At 36.6% G+C, this 18506-nt stretch overlaps 3 protein-coding genes across 3 annotated transcripts in view; 1 reads left to right on the forward strand and 2 right to left on the reverse strand.

The window, feature by feature from the left end:
* The window catches only part of chst3b (carbohydrate (chondroitin 6) sulfotransferase 3b), a 303775-nt gene that overhangs the window by 166200 nt on the left and 119069 nt on the right, over window positions 1-18506 (reverse strand). The window lies entirely within an intron of this gene.
* The window catches only part of zgc:92749 (elongation of very long chain fatty acids protein), a 238241-nt gene that overhangs the window by 165781 nt on the left and 53954 nt on the right, over window positions 1-18506 (reverse strand). The window lies entirely within an intron of this gene.
* Window positions 7874-18435, forward strand: trim16 (tripartite motif containing 16). The gene is made up of 7 exons (XM_049464870.1): window positions 7874-8400; window positions 9588-9907; window positions 11766-11861; window positions 12981-13214; window positions 14520-14691; window positions 15674-15769; window positions 16973-18435. The coding sequence occupies exons 1-7, from the start codon at window positions 8253-8255 to the stop codon at window positions 17551-17553; spliced, it is 1647 nt and encodes a 548-aa protein (XP_049320827.1). The 5' UTR covers window positions 7874-8252; the 3' UTR covers window positions 17554-18435.

An 18506-nucleotide genomic window follows, 5' to 3' on the forward strand; every position in this document is an offset into this window, starting at 1 on the left:
TTCCCTTTAAGATGGAGGTGCGCTCTGCTTTTTGTTCATTCCTATCTTAATAGCGCATAAACTGACTGCGTGTCTCGCTGTGAAGATAAACCAGCTGCTCAAATAAGGAAAGAGTAATGTTATTTTATTCTTTATTCTGTTTATTGTTTTTGTAAAAGCTGTGTTTGCAACACTAAATATTAATCAAGCAATCAATTATTTACACTGTCTGGGTATGGAGGACCAAAAATGACATGAGTATAAATAAATAAACACACATATAAATGTAGAAAGAAATATATATATGAATAAATAAATTAATAAGTGTTGAAATAAATAAATATGTAAATAAATGCACATATAAATGAATAAAAAATATATATAAATAAATAAATAATTGTATAGGTAAATAAATATGTTAATAAATACATTTCTTATTTATTGATTTATATATTTATTTATTTATTTATATGTGCATTTCTTTCTTTCTTTCTTTATTTATTTCAACATTTATTCAGCGAATTTAGCTAGGGGGCCCATCAACATTAATATGCGAGAAATAAGTTTCAGATATAACACCATTGTATGTCAAAATGGAAAATATTTATTTTAAAAAATAGTTAAAAAAGAACATTGAAGCTTTCAGTGCTAATTGTACTTTTTATATGTGCAATCAATAAACATATCTTTAAATAAAATATACACCCGAATGCCAAAAAAAGTAAAGCAGTGTGACTGAGAGCATTTGTGTGAGTCAATCAGTAATTTTTATCTAGAATTGTAACTGAACTTAATGATAAAGAATAATTATCAATCACATCAAAATGTACAGTGAAAATATGAGAGGAGGCAGAGTTTGTGTAAGGGTGTTTGATCAATAAAATACTAAAAAGATTTAAAATGAATAAAAAATAATTAATATAAAATACAAACTCATTTAAAACACAATCAAAATCTATATATATATATATATATATATATATATATATATATATATATAGATATATCTAGTGCGCAGAATAATATCAGTTTCAGTTAGTTTCAGTTTCAAATAATTGAAACAGCTCCCCAAAACCTCAACCTATCCTTTATATTTGAAAATATTTGATTAACTTTACAGGTCCTCACTCATCTTAATTTATTAAACTAAAATGAGTTTTCAAATTATTTCTAGCCTCGCGCTGAAGAGAGAGAGAGAGAGAGCGCGCTTTTCTTGTGACTGACGCTAAACTGTTTGATCCAGCTGTTATATATCAATACCATTTTAACGTTTTTCGTTTCTATGTTTTGAAATTCGTTAGATTATATTTTTGTCAACATTGGGTTTATTTTCGTTTCTTATTTTTCTAAAAATAATAGAATTTACCCTACCTACAGAACCCTAGTACGGCACCTCCTCGTCCTCCTCCTCCACCAAAACATTTGGGTTAGGTGGTGCTGACACACTAAAAAAGCTTATCAGTTTTGGAAGAGCATCTGTTTTTAGTTTAGCCTCTTCCTTCTTTTTTCTTTTTGAAGCATGGCTTCTCACAACCCACTTGTACACTTAATTTCACCTTAATTCCGTCTTTCACAAGCAGCGCGTTCGCGGTTCACTGGCATGGATGGAATATTCTATTTTAACGCGAAAGAGAGGGGGTGTGGACGGAATCTGTATTCCTTTGTAATTTATTGTGTTGTCTTTGTTTCCATTTTAAACAGAAATCACCATTTCTGAACGCACTATCTGTGAATTACTGTCCAAAGGGCCCCAATTACCAGCTGTAGGTCTGTGGGAAGTTTGCAGCTAGTCAGGGGGCCCCTACAGTGGGCTGCAGTGGGAGGGGCCCAAGGCAGTTGCCTAGCAATGCCTCTATGCAAAGACCGCCTCTGGGTGGAGCATGTGTCAATCATTTTCGAGTGCAGCCAATCAGATACTACACTTTCGTTCTCAATCACTTTTTATTAAGCCAATCCTCAGACAGACCAAGCTGTCCATCATTTTTTACTGCAGCCAATCACCTTAACAGATCTGTCAAAAGAAGGCGGAAACTGCGGTGCTACCGGTTAAACGTAGCGCGATTTAAACTTCTGAACAACGGTGAAGCTGAATGTGTATAAATATTTTACAAAATACTACATTAACAGTTTAAACACAGTTAATCATAGTATTGTAGTTAGTCCTGCCTATATGCCGCTCTTAAACAGAAGTAACTGAATGAAAACGTTAGAAAAGACCTGACTTGTGAAAAGTCAGGAAAGTACCACTCCACAAAATCGAGTATTTTAATCTTTGATTTAAAAATATCTAAAGTCAGGTCTTTTCTAACGCTTTCATTCAGTTACTTCTGTTTAAGTGCGGCATATAGGCAGGACTAACTCCAGTAGCACATAAACATGTGTTTAAACTGTTAATATAGTATTTTGTAAAACACATACAGATTCAGCTTCACCGTTGTTCAGAAGTTTAAATCGCGCTACGTTTAACCGGTAGCACTGCAGTTTCCGCCTTCTTTTGACAGATCTGTTAAGGTGATTGGCTGCAGTAAAAAAATGATAGACAGCTTGGGGTGTCTGAGGATTGGCTTAATAAAAAGTGATTGACAACGAAAGTGTAGTATCTGATTGGCTGCAGTCGAAAATGATTGACACATGCTCCACCCTTTAGCCACGCCCACTGTGGTTCCAGTCTGCAGCATTACCCTTCTTCAGCAGCTTATGGAATAAAAAAAGGGTCATAAAGATTTTGAGTTTGTAAAACAGAAGTCACAAATGTACTGAAACTTGTAACTACGTTTAAACAACTGCATGCACGAAAATCCAAATCCACAATTAACTGAAATGCGCAAACTTGAAACAGAAAGTAATATTAATAATAATTCAAATGTACAAATGTGGAAAAGTATTTTAAATATATATAAATATATATTTTTTCATGTGTAAATTTCATACTTTAAAGTGTAAAAAATAGTCAGAATAGGTTTAAATGCTCATTAAAAACATACAATGACTATATTTCACTCTGTTTTCCGCTCCGTGCAATAGACTGAGTTCAGCGGATCTAGTGGATTTAGCCGTACTGTTTATTTAAAGCTACATAATTCTGTTCAGATTGCAGTAAGGATGGTTTATTGGGATTCTCTAGTCTCGCCACACTCACTAAACTGGGTAAATACATATATAATGTATGAAATATTTATTGCTGATATAAATAAACTACATTACATGGCACAGCAGTTGGTCTGTGGTATTATTTTACATGAACTTTGCTATTAAAATTGCACCTTGTTGTTCCCCTCTTTATTAAGTTTCTAGTGCATGTAATTCTTAATTTTGCAGTACTAATGTGTATTATATTATAGTTTTTATACATACAGTTGTTTACAGCAGAATACTCAGAGAACAGAGTAAAATTGGAGTGGATTTAATGTGCAGTAATGATGCTGATAAACTATATATCTGTTAACATTTCACTTAGTAACTTTAACACTATCTGCACTACAAATTTACACTATTTACACGAAAAGTGGTTCTCCTATAGTTTAATAAAACAGAAGTGGATTTAATCTACAATAAGGGTCCAGTTTTTACCAAAACAACATACAGACAGCTTACGCTTATTTTGAATTTGGGTCGAAAATTGAAAAGTGCTTTTTGTTGCATTTCTGTGCAAAATTTGGTCCAATTTACCATGCCCATGCATTTTCCAACTCGTTTAAATCATTTTTCATGGAAAAAAACAAGATTTCCTGAATGGTCAAAAATTTCACCAAAACGGCATACCGCGGGTCTAAGTTTTTTCTGATTTGGGTAAAAAAATTGAAAAGTGCTTTTTGTTGCATTTCTGAGGTCCAATTTACCATACCCATGCATTTCCAACTCGTTTGAGTCATTTTTCATGGAAAAAACAAGGTTTCACTAATGGTGGAAATTTTCACCAAAACAACATACCGCGGGTCTAAGTTTTTTTCTGATTTGGGTCAAAAATTGAAAAGTGTTTTTTGTTGCATTTCTGAGCAAAAATTGGTCCAATTTACCATGCCCATGCATTTTCCAACTCGTTTTAGTCATTTTTCATGGAAAAAGCAAGGTTTCATTAATGGTGGAAATTTTCACCAAAACGACATACCTTGGGTCTACGTTTTTTTTTTATTTGGGTTGCTTTTTGTTGCATATATATCTTTTTTTGTTTTGTTTTGTTTTTTACAGAGCTATGTACTAAGACTGTTTTATCACCAGATGGCAGCAATGCCCACCTCTCTCCATCCCATTTACAGCTATACCATTATAAACCCACACAGTTACCCATTACTTCTCGTTAACACCTTTTCTAAATACTCTTAATTCACTATACCTTATCATTTACATTAGCGGTATGACTTATTTAGTATACATGCTCAATTATTCTGTACAATTTCTGATGAATTCTGATCTACAAAAGAAATGTTTTAGTAATGTGCGTGTAGTAATGAATACGTGTGAATGTACCGTAGGCATGAAAGAAAAGACAAAAACATTTTTGTTTTTCTTTTTATTTGTGTAGTTCTCTCGGTAAATCCTACTTTACATTTTAGTGTTTCATTAAATAAAACTTAAATAAAAAGTTAGGGGTTGACTCCTTATATAATTAATAATTATTGTTACAATAAAAACATTTCTCTATTTTGCTGTTTTCACTTCAAAGCATAAGTAAACAGTTCTTCTTTATACTGTGTGATGATGAATAGAATTTATCAAAATAAAATCTTCCTACAATGATCTTCATCCTTCTGTAATTCTGCCAATTTGAAGATATGAGGGGTTTTTTTTCTTGACAGTGACAATATACAGAGAGAACCTGACTTACATCCTGTCATTCAGTCTTTCTGTTTTTCTGTGTCATTAGACTTTGGAGGAACGTTCTAAAAGTTTGGAGTTGCTCAGAGTTATGTACCTGAGTCATCTGTGTAAATATGCTAATTAGTCACATGTTAAGTGTGTGAGCTGGAGTGAAACAGGTGTGTTTACAGGTGTTGCTGTGGGGTGGAGTGGGGTTATGTTACCAGGTTAGCGCTGTATGAGGGTTACAGTTATAGCTTAATCTACCTAATAAAACTCAGCACCACCTGGAGATCCTAAACACAACAAATTTGATTGAAACATTCTGACTAAATGAAGTGCAAATCATATAAAAACCAAAGTGCTTTATCCCCAAAACAGCAGCTTTACAGGATAAGGAATATCTTTTATATAATCAAATTTTGATCCAGTGTAAAGAACAACTGACAAAATTTCATTATGGACAAGTGAAAAGTACAAAACTCAATAGCAATGGAGATACAAGATTTTCTTGGGGCATTAATGATATCCTAAATATACAATTTGATCTGTTCTATATAGCTAAAGTCAGAGGTGGAAAAAGTACTGAAAAATTGTAATTAAGTAAAAGTACCTTTACTTTGCTAAAATTCTACTCAAGTAAAAGTTAAAGTACGCATCTAAAAATCTACTCGAGTAACAGTAAAAAGTACTCAATTTAAAATTTACTTTGAGTAAAAGTTACATAGTTACTTTTAATTATTTGATGTAAAAAAGTAAAAACAAATCATAAATTAAATTGTTTTTAATGAACTATTATTCCACATAATAATTTGGATCTTTCAGTATTTGTTCAGACCACCTCATAAAACATTTTAAAGAAGAAGTGGCATACATTTCTATGATCCATTTTTTTTCTTTACTGTTAAAAAGTTATGACCATATAGGTGAATATAAACTGTATTTTTATAGTTTTACAATTCATTAGTATATAACGTGCCATTGCTATGCTTTAACTGCTATTTACATGTTTTTTTTTTTTTTACATTTAAGCAGATTGTTTAATGATAAGAATACTTACCACCACAAGCTTTCTCAGGTTTGATAGTTTTGAAAGCTGACAGTTTGTTCAGCGGAGCACATTTTGTATTGCATGAGGACGTTATTTCCGTGTTATTCCACGCGCGAGCATCAGTGCCAGTTTTTTATTTTTATATGTCAGACAATTGTGTTTTTCCCCCAAGCATTTTATTTTTTACTCAGTAACTGGGAGTTTTCCAAAGTAGCAAAGTAAATTACTTTTGTCAAAATGTAGTTGAGTAAAAGTAAAATTACCCTTTTTTTTTAATTACTTTAAAAATTACGAATTATTCATCACATCTTCTCAATTACAGTAACTTGAGTAAATGTAATTCATTACTTTCCACTTCTGGCTAAAGTAAAATTCATAGTAAATACTTAATTCATTTTTTAAAGTTCTACTGCACACACATTTTGTATAGTTAATTATTTACATTAGATACTGAATAATTCATGCTAAATAAAATCATGCTAGATACTTAATTAATCAGAATGGTTACTGAATCATTTATATTAGAGCAAATTTACACCCTATATCTCACGCTGTCAATCTCAAGGACATTGTATACTCTACTGGTGCAAAAAATATGTTCTGTGAGTGTGTTTAGATGCAACCTGTCATTCAGTCGTATTCAAATTCCTGCAGTTATCAGATTATTGATTGGATTACTGATAAAATGTGACTCTGGATTACTGACTGCATTTGTGATTGAGAGCAGGTGTGAACGGCTATGCTTTCTGACAATCGTTTGTGATCAAATCACCCAAGATTTGATTAATAGCAAGTGTGAATTTTTTTTAGACTACTTTAACACTGACATTTATCCGGCCTGAAATACATGTACACAATACTATATATAAAGCAACATAAATACTCTACTATATTCTACTATGAGGTATACAGTATAGTATTTATACTAAGCTTAATAATGCAATTTTGTGCTCCTAAATCAGTACTTTTAACAAACTTTACCCAACCCTATTGCATGCAACCCTGTCACATTTAATCCTGTTAACAATTAACCCTGTAATATTTAACCCTGTAATATTTAACCCTGTAAGATTTAATGATGGTATATTTAAACATATCACAATTAAACCTGTCAAATTCATTCCTGTCACATTTACCCTGTCACTTTCAACCCTGTAATGTTTAATACCATCACATTTAACCATTTAATATTCAATCCTGAATCATACAAATCTGTAACATTCAAACCATGTCACATTCAACCCTGTCTCATTCAACCCTGTCATGTTCAACCCTGTAACATTCAACCCTGTAACATTCCATCCTCACATTCAACCCTGTCATATTCAACACTGTAAAATTAAACTGTGCTACATTCAACCTTGTTACATTTAACCTCATTAAATTCAATCCTGTCACATTCAACTCTGTTTCATTCAACCATTTAATATTCAATCCTGAATCATACAATTCTGTAACATACAATACTGTTGCATTTAACCATTTTACATTCTACCACCTACCATTTACCCCTGTAACATTTATCAGCCATGTCACATTCAACCCTGTCATATTCAACCCTGTAACATTTAACCCTGTTAAACTCTAACCCAAAACATTCAACCTTATAACATTCATCAACAATGTCACATTTAACCCAGCCACATTTTATCCTGTAACATTCAACCCTGTAACATTCAATTCTGTCATATTCAACCCTGTAATAATAAACCCAGTAACATTTAACCCTGTTAAACTCTAACCCAAAACATTCAACCTTATAACATTCATCAACAATGTCACATTTAACCCAGCCACATTTTATCCTGTAACATTCAACCCTGTAACATTCAATTCTGTCATATTCAACCCTGTAATAATAAACCCAGTAACATTCAACCTTAAATAATATTTAACCCTGTAGCATTTTGGAATGTGACAGAGTGGAAGAGATGTTACAGAGCTCCTCCTCAGACCTGTGCTGCACATTGCGACAAACAAAGACAAAGGTTATTTTCTTTTATTTGAATAAAATCTTCATATGCAAATCACTTGTTGGTTCGAATTTCAGAGAGGAAAGATCAGACCTGCTGAACAAACGCTCTATTCAGGACTCTGAGAACTAAGTGCTTATAAGGGATTATATTTCAGCTTCTGTTCCGCTCTCTTCACTGATACCGACACAGACACCCAACTTCCTCTCAGACTCAGTCCTGAAACCTCCCAGCCCGGGTCCACTCCACCCAGAATACCTGAAGAGGCGTGGCTACAGGAAAGGGCGTGGTTTGGCTGTAGGTATGTTTACACACATTCAGACACACACACACACACACACACACTTAAAGGTTTCACTCCGATCTTCCACACACAGACGCTCAGTGTTCTACAGACAGCAGGAGGAGCCGACGCAGAACCCAAACCTCACCTGCTGGAGCTCAGAACCACCATGAGGTCTCAGGAGAACGAGTCCAGAACTGAGGAACCTCAGACAGAGACCATGAGTACTGTGAAAGAGGAGCAGGAAATCCAGAAAGACATACAGGAGGAACCACAAAAGATCAAAGAGGCAGGAGGAAAAGAAGAACCGCTTCCAGGTAGGACTGGGGAACACACAATAACATGCGGTTGATGGTTAAATGATCGTGTACTTTAATATCTCAAACATAACATTAACTTTAAATTAACATCGGTACCACTTTAAAATAATACTACCTTCATAAAGGATTTATAAATGGTTTATAAATGAGATTATTACTTATTATTGATCAGGTTGTAAATGTCTTTAAAACCATTGATAAGCATTTAAAACACACCAATTAAAAAAGCAACAGAGGCAACTTAGTCATTTAATTTATGGAAAATAGTTAAACATACTTAGAAATATATTAATATGACAGGTTTAATTATGATTGATTGAAAACACAAAGTAAAATTAATATCTAGAAAGATATGAGGTTTGACATTATAAATAAGTGAGAAATCATTATTTTGCTTATTTTCAGCTCACTGTTGCCATTTCTATTTATGTGTTATATATTAATTAACTGCTTAATAATGGGTTTTAAAGTATTTGCAAACCTAAATAATAACCATTCGTAAACCATTTATAAAGGTAGTCTTATAAAGTGTTAGTTGGACATAATTGCCCTCAACATTCTGATATTCTGACAGAATTTCACACAGAAATTTATTTACATTAACCTGCATTAAAGGTGCCCTTCCACATGCTCTATGCAATTACACAATCTCACCAGAGAGGTCTCTAAATCTCCAAAACCGCAAAACTTACAGATTGTTGCTTTAAATATGGTGTTTATTTTACTGGTGCATTAATAAAACATTAGAACATCTTTGAAAAGTTACTTTATTTCAATAATTTAGTTCAAAATGTGAAACTCGTATATTATATAGATGTATTAAACACAGAGTGATCTATTTGCAGCAAATTAGAATATTATATAAGACCAATTGGTACTTTAGGCAGTGCGGCCAGTGTGCCAAGTCCTGCTGGAAAATGAAATCCGCATCTTCATAAAAGTTGTCAGCAGAGGGAAGCATGAAGTGCTGTAAGAATTTCTTGAAAAACACTGCACTGACTGAAACTCTGCTGACAACATTTATGAATATGCGTATTTCATTTTCCAGCAAGATTTGGCACACTGCCCACACTGCCGAAAATACGGAATTACTGAAATAAAGTAACTTTTCAATTATTTTTTAGGTGCACTAGTATACTATTAAATTATTTGTGGTAATAAGCAATTTTGCTCGTATTCTTCAGCCCTATCCCCTTCAGGTGAAGATGACGTAGTGTGCGACTCGTGTATCGAAAGCCCACGTCAAGCCACAAAGTCCTGCCTCACCTGCCTGGTGTCCTACTGCGAAGCCCACCTGAGACCCCACCTGGAGAACCCCAAGTTCCAGAGCCACCGGCTGGTGGAGCCGCTGAGGGACGTGGAGAGGCGGATGTGTGAAGCCCACGACTGCCCGCTGGAGCTGTACTGCAGCGTGGACGCCTGCTGTGTGTGCCAGGAGTGTGTATCAGTGGACCACCAGGGACATGATACACTGCCCATCCCCCAGGCCCGGCAGAACGCTGAGGTACCACAGAATACAGAGTCCGGTTCTCTTATGATCACTGTTAATCAATGTAATTATCAGTACATCACTACTCTCAACACTATTTTATTGTTCAGTGTTTCTGGCCATGATTAAATCTACCACCTCTTCACACTCCTGATCGGTCTCTGACGTGTTGGTGTGATTTGATCATTAGAAAATCACATATTCTCACTTGATGAAGAACCACATTACCCCATTGCATACAAGAGATGTATACAAGACAAATGAGTGCTGTAATATAAATTATATACACTTTTTGTTCAGTGTTGTCAGTTGGTTTGAATGGATTATATCAGAGTTGGACTACGTTTTAGTTAAAATGTTAAGGGGTTTGGGGTGAAGAGCATGTTATGGGATATTGGAAAAATGATAGATTTGAGCTGTTGTGTTTTGGGTTCGAGATCAGTGTGTTGTGTTGCATCTCTAAACAGTTGAGTTGATGATTTTGAGATTTTAAGAATTGGGGTTTAAAGGTTAAGGCTTAGGAAAATGGAGATCAGAGTACAGACTGGAAAGTGGTGTAATCTGTAAGGGGTTTTGATGGTTTTAGGGTGGTTATGTGCTGAGGTTTGGGCTGGATATTAATATGATATGTCGAGTTTGGGTTAGAGATCAGACTAAAGCTTTGTTGTGTTTTGGGATGAAGATTTGCATAATAATGTGTTGGGGTTTGGGAAAGAGGTCAGACTAATGCTGTTTTGGGTTTTGGGAAAGATGTCAGCATGATAATGCGATGGAATTTGGGGGGACATCAATGCAAAAATGCTTTAGGGGTTGGGGTTAAGATTAATTAACATTAAAATGTGTTGAGGTTTGGGGTGGAAATCATAAAAAAATGGGTTGAGTTTTGGGGTGGTTGGGGTGGGTATCAGCATGATAATGTATTGGGGTTTGGAAGAAAAATCAGACTAATGTTGTTTTGGGTTTAGGAATGGCTGCCACCATAATAATGTGTGGGGTTTTTCAGTGGAGATCAATGCAATAATGCCTTGATCTTTGGGGTGGAGATCAATGCAAAAATGTGTTTGTGTTCAAGGTAGAGATCAGAGTGGTTTTGTGCTGGGATTTGGAGTACAGACCCAGTTTGTATTGGTGACCAGAGTGATGATGTGTTGGGTTTGGTATAGAATAAAATGTTAAGTTGGCTTAAGATCAGGATAGTTTTATACTGGTATTTGGGGTAAAGATCTAGATTGTATGGCTTAATGTAAAGGTCAAGGTGATGATGTGTGGCTTTTTTTGGTGGATGTCAATTTAAAAATAGGTTGAAATTTGAAGACTAAGGTTTTGGGACATAGATCAGGATGAAGCCTTAGGGTTTGGGATCTAGGTTTGAGATCTACGTAGGTAAGTTACTGCCGTAATACAGTAGTTGTACAAATTTGAGCTCCAGCTAGAGTTATTGTGAAATATTGCACGCATGACCAGAAATCCCAGATATTCTACAGATGTGGTTATCTAAGTGTGAAGTTGTGTGAAGAATGCTCTTAACCCAGTTCCTTTACCACCAGGAGCTCTGTGTAGACCTGTCTGAGGAATGCAGGCCCTCCCACACCACATTAGAACATTCCGCCCAGATTACCAACACACACACACTCAGCAGTATCACCTGTGACGCTACGCTACGTACATGTCACTGTCACAGTCTATGGGAACCATTACACAATATAAACTCAATATAAACTAAGTGGTGTAAATAATTCCTGGAAAACATCTGGAAAACTGGCCTGACTGGTTCTAATCAAACAATCTTCTCCTGCAGAAGATCTGTGCTCTCCACGGCCTCGACGTTTGAATTTGGACGAACTAAACCAGGCCTCTGTTTGTGTTTCCACAGAAAGAGCTTCAGGACAAGCAGACAGAGGTGTCTCAGACCATCACAGGAGCAGAAAACTCCATCAACAAGCTGCAAAGCAACATCTCCGCTGTAGAGGTAAGCTCTCATAGGCTCAGCCCACGCTAATGAGTTATCCCTGAAGGCTTTCCAATCATTGAACTGTCTAGTGTTACTGAGTCACGCCAACAGGACTGGCTTTAGTCTTGTTTTGGCACTAATCCAAAGGACTTCTCTAGTGAGGTCACCATCTCTCCTAGGTTTCCACCTTCTTCAGGGCTAATTATAGTATAATGTTAGCAAACCACTGATTCATACACACACACACACACCTTCACTACAGGTGTGTAACAGTGACAGACACTGATTTCATTGTGATGCAGAATTCCGTTCATTCAGAGTTTAGAAGAGGGAGTACACCTCTCCTCCCAACGAGTGCTTCTTGAATTACGTGATCTCTTGAGTAACAAAATGTAGTATAAATGTGGATGCCATGGTTCTATTTCCTACCGTTCAGAAGGAATGACATTTAAATTAAATTTTACAACTAGTATTTGTTCATTTTATTACCAAACCATTTAGGCTCACAGTAACAGAGCTTAGGACAAAAGCGACTACAGTCATTTAAGAGCATATACTGTATTTTTGGTACTATAAGGCGCACCAAATTATCAATAAAAAACGTTTTTCATACACAAGACGCACCGGTTTATAGGCTGTGGCCATGTTTCCCCTTCTAATTCAGCAGGTCTTGTCACTGGGGGGGAGGGAAAGGCCTGTAAAGCTAAGCTATGCTAGAACGGCCAAATGGCTAGCGCGATTAGCGGGTAATGCTAGTGCTGCTCCAGCAGTGCTATGCCAGGTTAGAAGCAGGCTACAGGCTGATAATACTCACCGCTGAATGGCAAAAAAAGCTAGCGCTAAACGTATAATGCTAATACAGCTCCAGCAGTGCTAGCTGGGGTTGGCAACAGACTACATGCTGATAACACTCACCTCTAAATGGCAAAAAAGGTAGCGCTTAGCAGGTAATGCTAGTTTTGGATTAACTCTGGATTAAAAGGCGCACTGACAGTTTTGGGGAAAATTTCAGTATTTTAATTGTGCCTTATAGTGTGAAAAATACACTACTGATGGGATTAGATAAGGAGTTGGGGTGAGGTGGGATCATCCAACATCCTGCCCTCTCTAACACTCTTGTCACTGAATGCCATTTAGGTGTGTGTTCAGGATGTTCGGGCGGTGCTGCAACAGCAGTTCTCAGTGCTGCAGGCGGCGGTGGAGCAGGTCCGGGCGGAGCTGGCGAAGGCGCTGGAAGGCGAGCAGCAGCACGCGCTCGCTCAGGCCCAGAGCGTCCGACAGCACCTGGAGCAGCGCTGCACCGAGCTGAAGAAAACACACACACACCTGGAGAAACTCGCCAAGAACAAGAACGATGTCGACTTCCTACAGGTAGAAAATCTTCTACACTGTAAAGATGAAAATCAGCTCGGCTTAAAATGATAAAATCACTGATCACATAGAGATTATCTCCACTTTGTTAAGCCTGAAATTCTTCTCACATGTCATCAGTTCTGTAAAATCTACAAGATCTAAAGCTCAAATTCCTTGCAGCGCCTTTAAGTTTCAAACCTATGATCTCCTGCTAAACTGTTAAGCAGTATTACAGTTGCTTCACTCTAAAGCTGTGAATTCTGTTTATAATCTTTATCAGTGCCGTCCAATGAAAAACAAGCACCTCCAAAAAAACAACCTTACATTATAGAAAAATGTCTTTTGGTCCATTCATTTTAGGCACAGAACAGGCGGCAGTTTGTGTGTTCAAATTATTGTATTTTTTGGACTATACGACGTAATTTAAGGAGATATTTAAAATACATCTTATAGCACATCTTATAGTAAGTTATAAAACGTCTTATTATCAAATTACCGTATTTTCCGGACTATAAGACGTAATTTTATAGGCTATAAAATTACATTTAAATTACGTTTAAAATTCAATTTCCCCAAAAATCGACAGCGCGCCTTATATTCCAGTACACCTTATATATGTATTAAGGAGCAGTAAAGCCACTCAGCAAATTAAGGGTATGTGTTTTTAGTGAAGATTCTCCAGCACTAAGCCACACTTTGAAACTGGAAACATGGCAACACTCTTGCTCACTTCGATGTATGCATCCTTACTAATGTGCATACGTATGAAAGTAGACAGATATAAGGTGGCACAACAGTCTAACTGCTTGCCTGCTCATCAAGAAACAGCTGGTCATACACTGTAAGCACAGAGGCTCCAAGATTAGGAAAATCTTAGTCCTGTGACGCCATGTGACTGGGGAGTTATAACCTAGAGGAGGGAATCAGCATTGAGCAAAAAAAAATAGAAGTAGAACACATAGTAAAATTCTGACAAAAAAAAAAAAACATTCAAAAATCTAAATAAAATTATAATAAATAATGAATAATGCTGTTTCTGCATCAGCAGCCAGAGTCTGAGTCTGAGCACAATCGGCTATGCCCTCTCTGGGAGGGTAGGTGGCGCTCTTTCTTCTTACTCGCTTTGTGAGGAATCTTTTTGCTGATGTATCAGAGCTGGGGGATAGCTACTTATTCATGCTGCATTGGTGGAAGTTAAAAAAGACTCTCCATGTATTTGGGGGAAGAAATGCACTCATCCTCACCCTTCAAGTGTTAATCTGTATGTAATTTGTAATTTAATCTGTGTTTATTTTTATTTTTTGTGTGTGTGTGTATGTGTAGGAGTACTCGCAGTGGAGGAAGAGCAATCGGGATGTGTGTGTTCCTGCAGTGTGTATCAGTCTGACGGACCACCTGCAGTCCTTCAGCAGCATCATCACAAACACCACCCAGCAGCTGTGTGACAGTGTGCTTAACTCATACTGCAACACACTCAAACAGGCCTGCTCTACTGGTCAGTACACACACACACACACACACTATTGAAAAGCCCCTCCCCTTTGACTCCACTTTGCTGTAAACCCTAGAAAAAAAAATGGATTAAAGTATAATAAGCATTATTATGCTATAATGCACTAAAGTGTACTTATAGCCACATAATTAATTATTAAGCACGAATTAGTGTGCTTAACTGTACCAAAATTGAACTATTTTAAATATACTTAAGTAACATTTAAACATACTTCTTCATGTATGTAACCCCATATGTTAAATATGCTTACAGTAAAATTATAATACATTTAAATTAGTATTATAACTGTATCACTATTATTCACCAGGTATATTAGGAATGTACTAGGAATAGATGTTAAATATATGTGATATATTTAAGTAAGAGTACAAATTTACTTATTGTTCCTGTCTTTTGTAAGAAGCACACTTTAAGTATGCTTCATTGGGTATAAAAATACATTTTAATATACTGTACTACATTTTTAAGCGTGTTACAAATTTACTTAACATTTTTTAAATTAGTAATAGTAATTTAATGTACTTTATTAAACGGTACTTGATACATTGTACTTTAAGTGAACTACTGTAACAGTTATTTTTAACACACTTTGCTAAAAATGTACAAAAGTATATTTGATAATAAGTAATTTAGAAGTATTTCGAATGACATTAATCTGAAAGTGTACTTCATAGTAGTCTACTTTTTTATAAATATAATAAGTATGATCAAAGTTTACTTTCAAACATTTGAAGAAAGCATAATATTAATGTACTTCTAATATATTTTAAGTAAGTACATAAATCTGTTAGTATATTTACAGCATACTTAGACATTTCTCAATATGCTCAATAAGTACAAATTAAGTTAATATTTTTACACCACGGCACCTACATAGTGGAACTATAAGGTTGTTGTTTCTACTAAAGTGGCCAGTGAATTAGGGTGTGTAAATTTATGTGATATTTGTGTTCTAATTCTACAGGTAACACACCTGTCCAGCCCGCATGTGAGGACATCAGTACTGTAAAGCAGAACATAACACTACCTGAGCCTAAGAGCCGCGAGGACTTCCTTAAATGTAAGAAACACTGTGACATTGAACATGTCAGTGCATGTGTGTCCTTCATTGTGTGTGTGTGTCTGTGTATGTGTGTGTGTGTGTGGGTGGGTGAGTCCGACAAAAAAAGAGGAAATTCTGCTGAATGTCATGGTCTGCAGTGAGACTGGCAGTTTTTCCAGCGAAACCAACACCAGAACCATAAGTGCATCCCCAAAAATTTGAATATCACTGAAAAGTAACATTATTTCAGTAATTCGGTAATTCAATGTTGAATATTATATAAGACCAACTGGTACTTTTGGCAGTGTGGCCAGTGTGCCAAGTCCTGCTGGAAAATAAAATCTGCATCTCCATAAACTTTTTAATTAGAAGAAAACTTGAAGTGCTGTAAGATTTTGTGGGAAAACACTGCACTGACTTTAGACGTGATAATATAACACAGTGGATCAACACCAGCAGATGGCATGACTCTTCAAACCAAACCATCACTGATTGTGGAAACTTCACACCAGACCTGCGTGTCTCTCCACTCTTCCTCCAGACTCCAGACTGAGTTTCCCATTTTGAACTGAATTACTGAAATAAATAATGATATTCCAATTATTTTAGATGCACTAGTATACAGTATACACTCGACTGACTATAACTATAACTAACCAAAGCGAGCGAGCCAGAAGGTAACACAGACGCAAGCAACAGGACCAAAATCTCAGTTTACCCGCAATTCTGTATGTTCTTAAACCCCTGAATCTGTAGCTTTTATCTAAGGGGAAACCTGAATTACCGAAGGCTAAAATAAACAAGTAGTTTTTTAACCTAGAGTTAAAGACGTGTCTAAGTTCCAAACATTTTCTAAAAGGTCATTCCAGAGTTGGAGGGCTTTAAAAGAGAATGGTCTTCCTCCTGCTAAGGACCTTTGAATTCTGGGAACTAATGGGAATCCAGCGTGCTGTGATCCATGTCATTTTGATGGTTTGTATGAGGAGATAGGGGAGGCCCTTTTTCATTATCAGAATTATCAGAAGAATTGTCTAGTAAATATCAAATTTAACTGGATAGAACTGGGTTCTTTATTTTGTGGGAAAACAGCACCTTTAAAACTGCACCTTTAAGACATATATGATACACTATATGTAAATGGCTTTTCAGAATTTCTGCTTGGTTAAAAGCAGCCTGTTCTAAAAGATGATCTCTAACCTAAATTCCCTCTCTCCTCATTAGATGCCTCTCCGCTAAGTTTCGACTCCAGCACGGCACATCAGTTCCTGCGCCTGACGGAAGACGGTAGGAAGGTGACCAACACCACGCCCTGGCAGCACAGCTACCCGGAGCGTCCCGAGCGCTTTGTCCACTGGAAGCAGGTGCTGGCTTCCCACAGCTTCTACCAGGGCCGGCACTATTTTGAGGCGGACATCAGCGGCGAGGGCGTCCATGTTGGAGTGACGTCCGGCTGCATTGCTCGCCAGAGTGCTGAAAGCAACGGCTGCCTGACGGGACACGGCGCCTCCTGGTGTCTGCAGTGGAACGGACGAGGGTTCTCAGCCTGGAACGAGGGACAGGAAATGCCCATCAGCGCCCCCAAGTCCACCAGAGTGGGCGTCTATCTGGACTTTGCTCAAGGCTCTCTGGCCTTTTATGCAGTGGATGGAGGGATGACTCTTCTGCACCGGTACCAGGCAGAGCTGAGGGAACCACTGTACCCCGCCTGTTGGCTGCCCAAGAAGGAGAATGTGGTGATGCTGGTGGAACCTGGACAGGAGATGCCACTGAAAAGCCCCTCACCACCCTGCTCACCACCATAAGACACACATGTAGACTTCTCTAAGGGTTGGCGACAAGACAATGACATTGTTACTGCTGTTGTTTTTTGTGATACGATGTTACTATACTTATCACTGTGGAATGCTGACCTCCTTAATGGACCATAAAAAGACTTTGGACAGACTATAGAATATTATATGTATCAGTATCAACATCACTTATGACTGCAAGAGAAATGCTTGAAAATGATATTTCAAATTGTAAGCAAAACCGAATGAGGTCTTCCTTGAGTTGACAGCGTTCCAATCATTTTTAAAACATACTTTTAAAGGTTTGTAGGTAATTTACCTGTGTTTTAATGCAATTTAAGACAAAATATGTCCCACTTTTTTGTTTCAGGTTTGCGTTAATATGACTTTACCAGCTTAGCATGGTGCCAACATATCTAAACCCAATGAAACCATGTCCACAGATAGAAGTTGAGCAGTACTGTGTGTTAAATGAGACACCAATTGATAGAAGTGATAATAAACTGTTTAATAATACTACTGTTTTAGCTACTGTTGATGTGTGGGACAGCCATCTTGGATTTCTGAACTTCAGAACTTTTCAAGTAGGAAATCCAGCCTGTTGAGACGTTCTAGTTAAAGTGTCAAACGTGGACCTCAAAATGTCTAAATTTAAATAGAAAATGTGAAATAATCCTTTAATTTAATGTTAATGCTCAAACCTATAGCTAATGTTCTAGTCATGTACAACTACTAGTCTAGTCTTTAGTATGATATGCTGTGAAATAATTAAATATTGGCTGATTACAGTTGTTGTGGTCCTGCATGCTGTAATACTGCCCTAAAATATCTGTATTTCATTTTATTTGACTGTATTGAGAAGCTCTACTAATAAATGTTTGAAATTTGTTCCTACTTCTGATCCTAGTGTGTGTTTCTAATAGTGGTGTCAATCGATAAAAAATGTAATCCGATTACTCAAAACA

The sequence above is a fragment of the Astyanax mexicanus genome, chromosome 15 (genome assembly GCF_023375975.1).
Source record: "Astyanax mexicanus isolate ESR-SI-001 chromosome 15, AstMex3_surface, whole genome shotgun sequence".
Taxonomy (NCBI): domain Eukaryota; kingdom Metazoa; phylum Chordata; class Actinopteri; order Characiformes; family Acestrorhamphidae; genus Astyanax; species Astyanax mexicanus.

What these genes read in the sequence shown, in the direction of transcription:
- trim16 (XM_049464870.1), top strand. Translation starts at nt 8,253, where the DNA reads ATGAGGTCTCAGGAGAACGAGTCCAGAACTGAGGAACCTCAGACAGAG. An exon ending in GCAACATCTCCGCTGTAGAG is followed by an intron (nt 11,862 to 12,980) that starts GTAAGCTCTCAT and finishes AATGCCATTTAG; the next exon opens with GTGTGTGTTCAGGATGTTCG. An exon ending in CAAACAGGCCTGCTCTACTG is followed by an intron (nt 14,692 to 15,673) that starts GTCAGTACACAC and finishes CTAATTCTACAG; the next exon opens with GTAACACACCTGTCCAGCCC.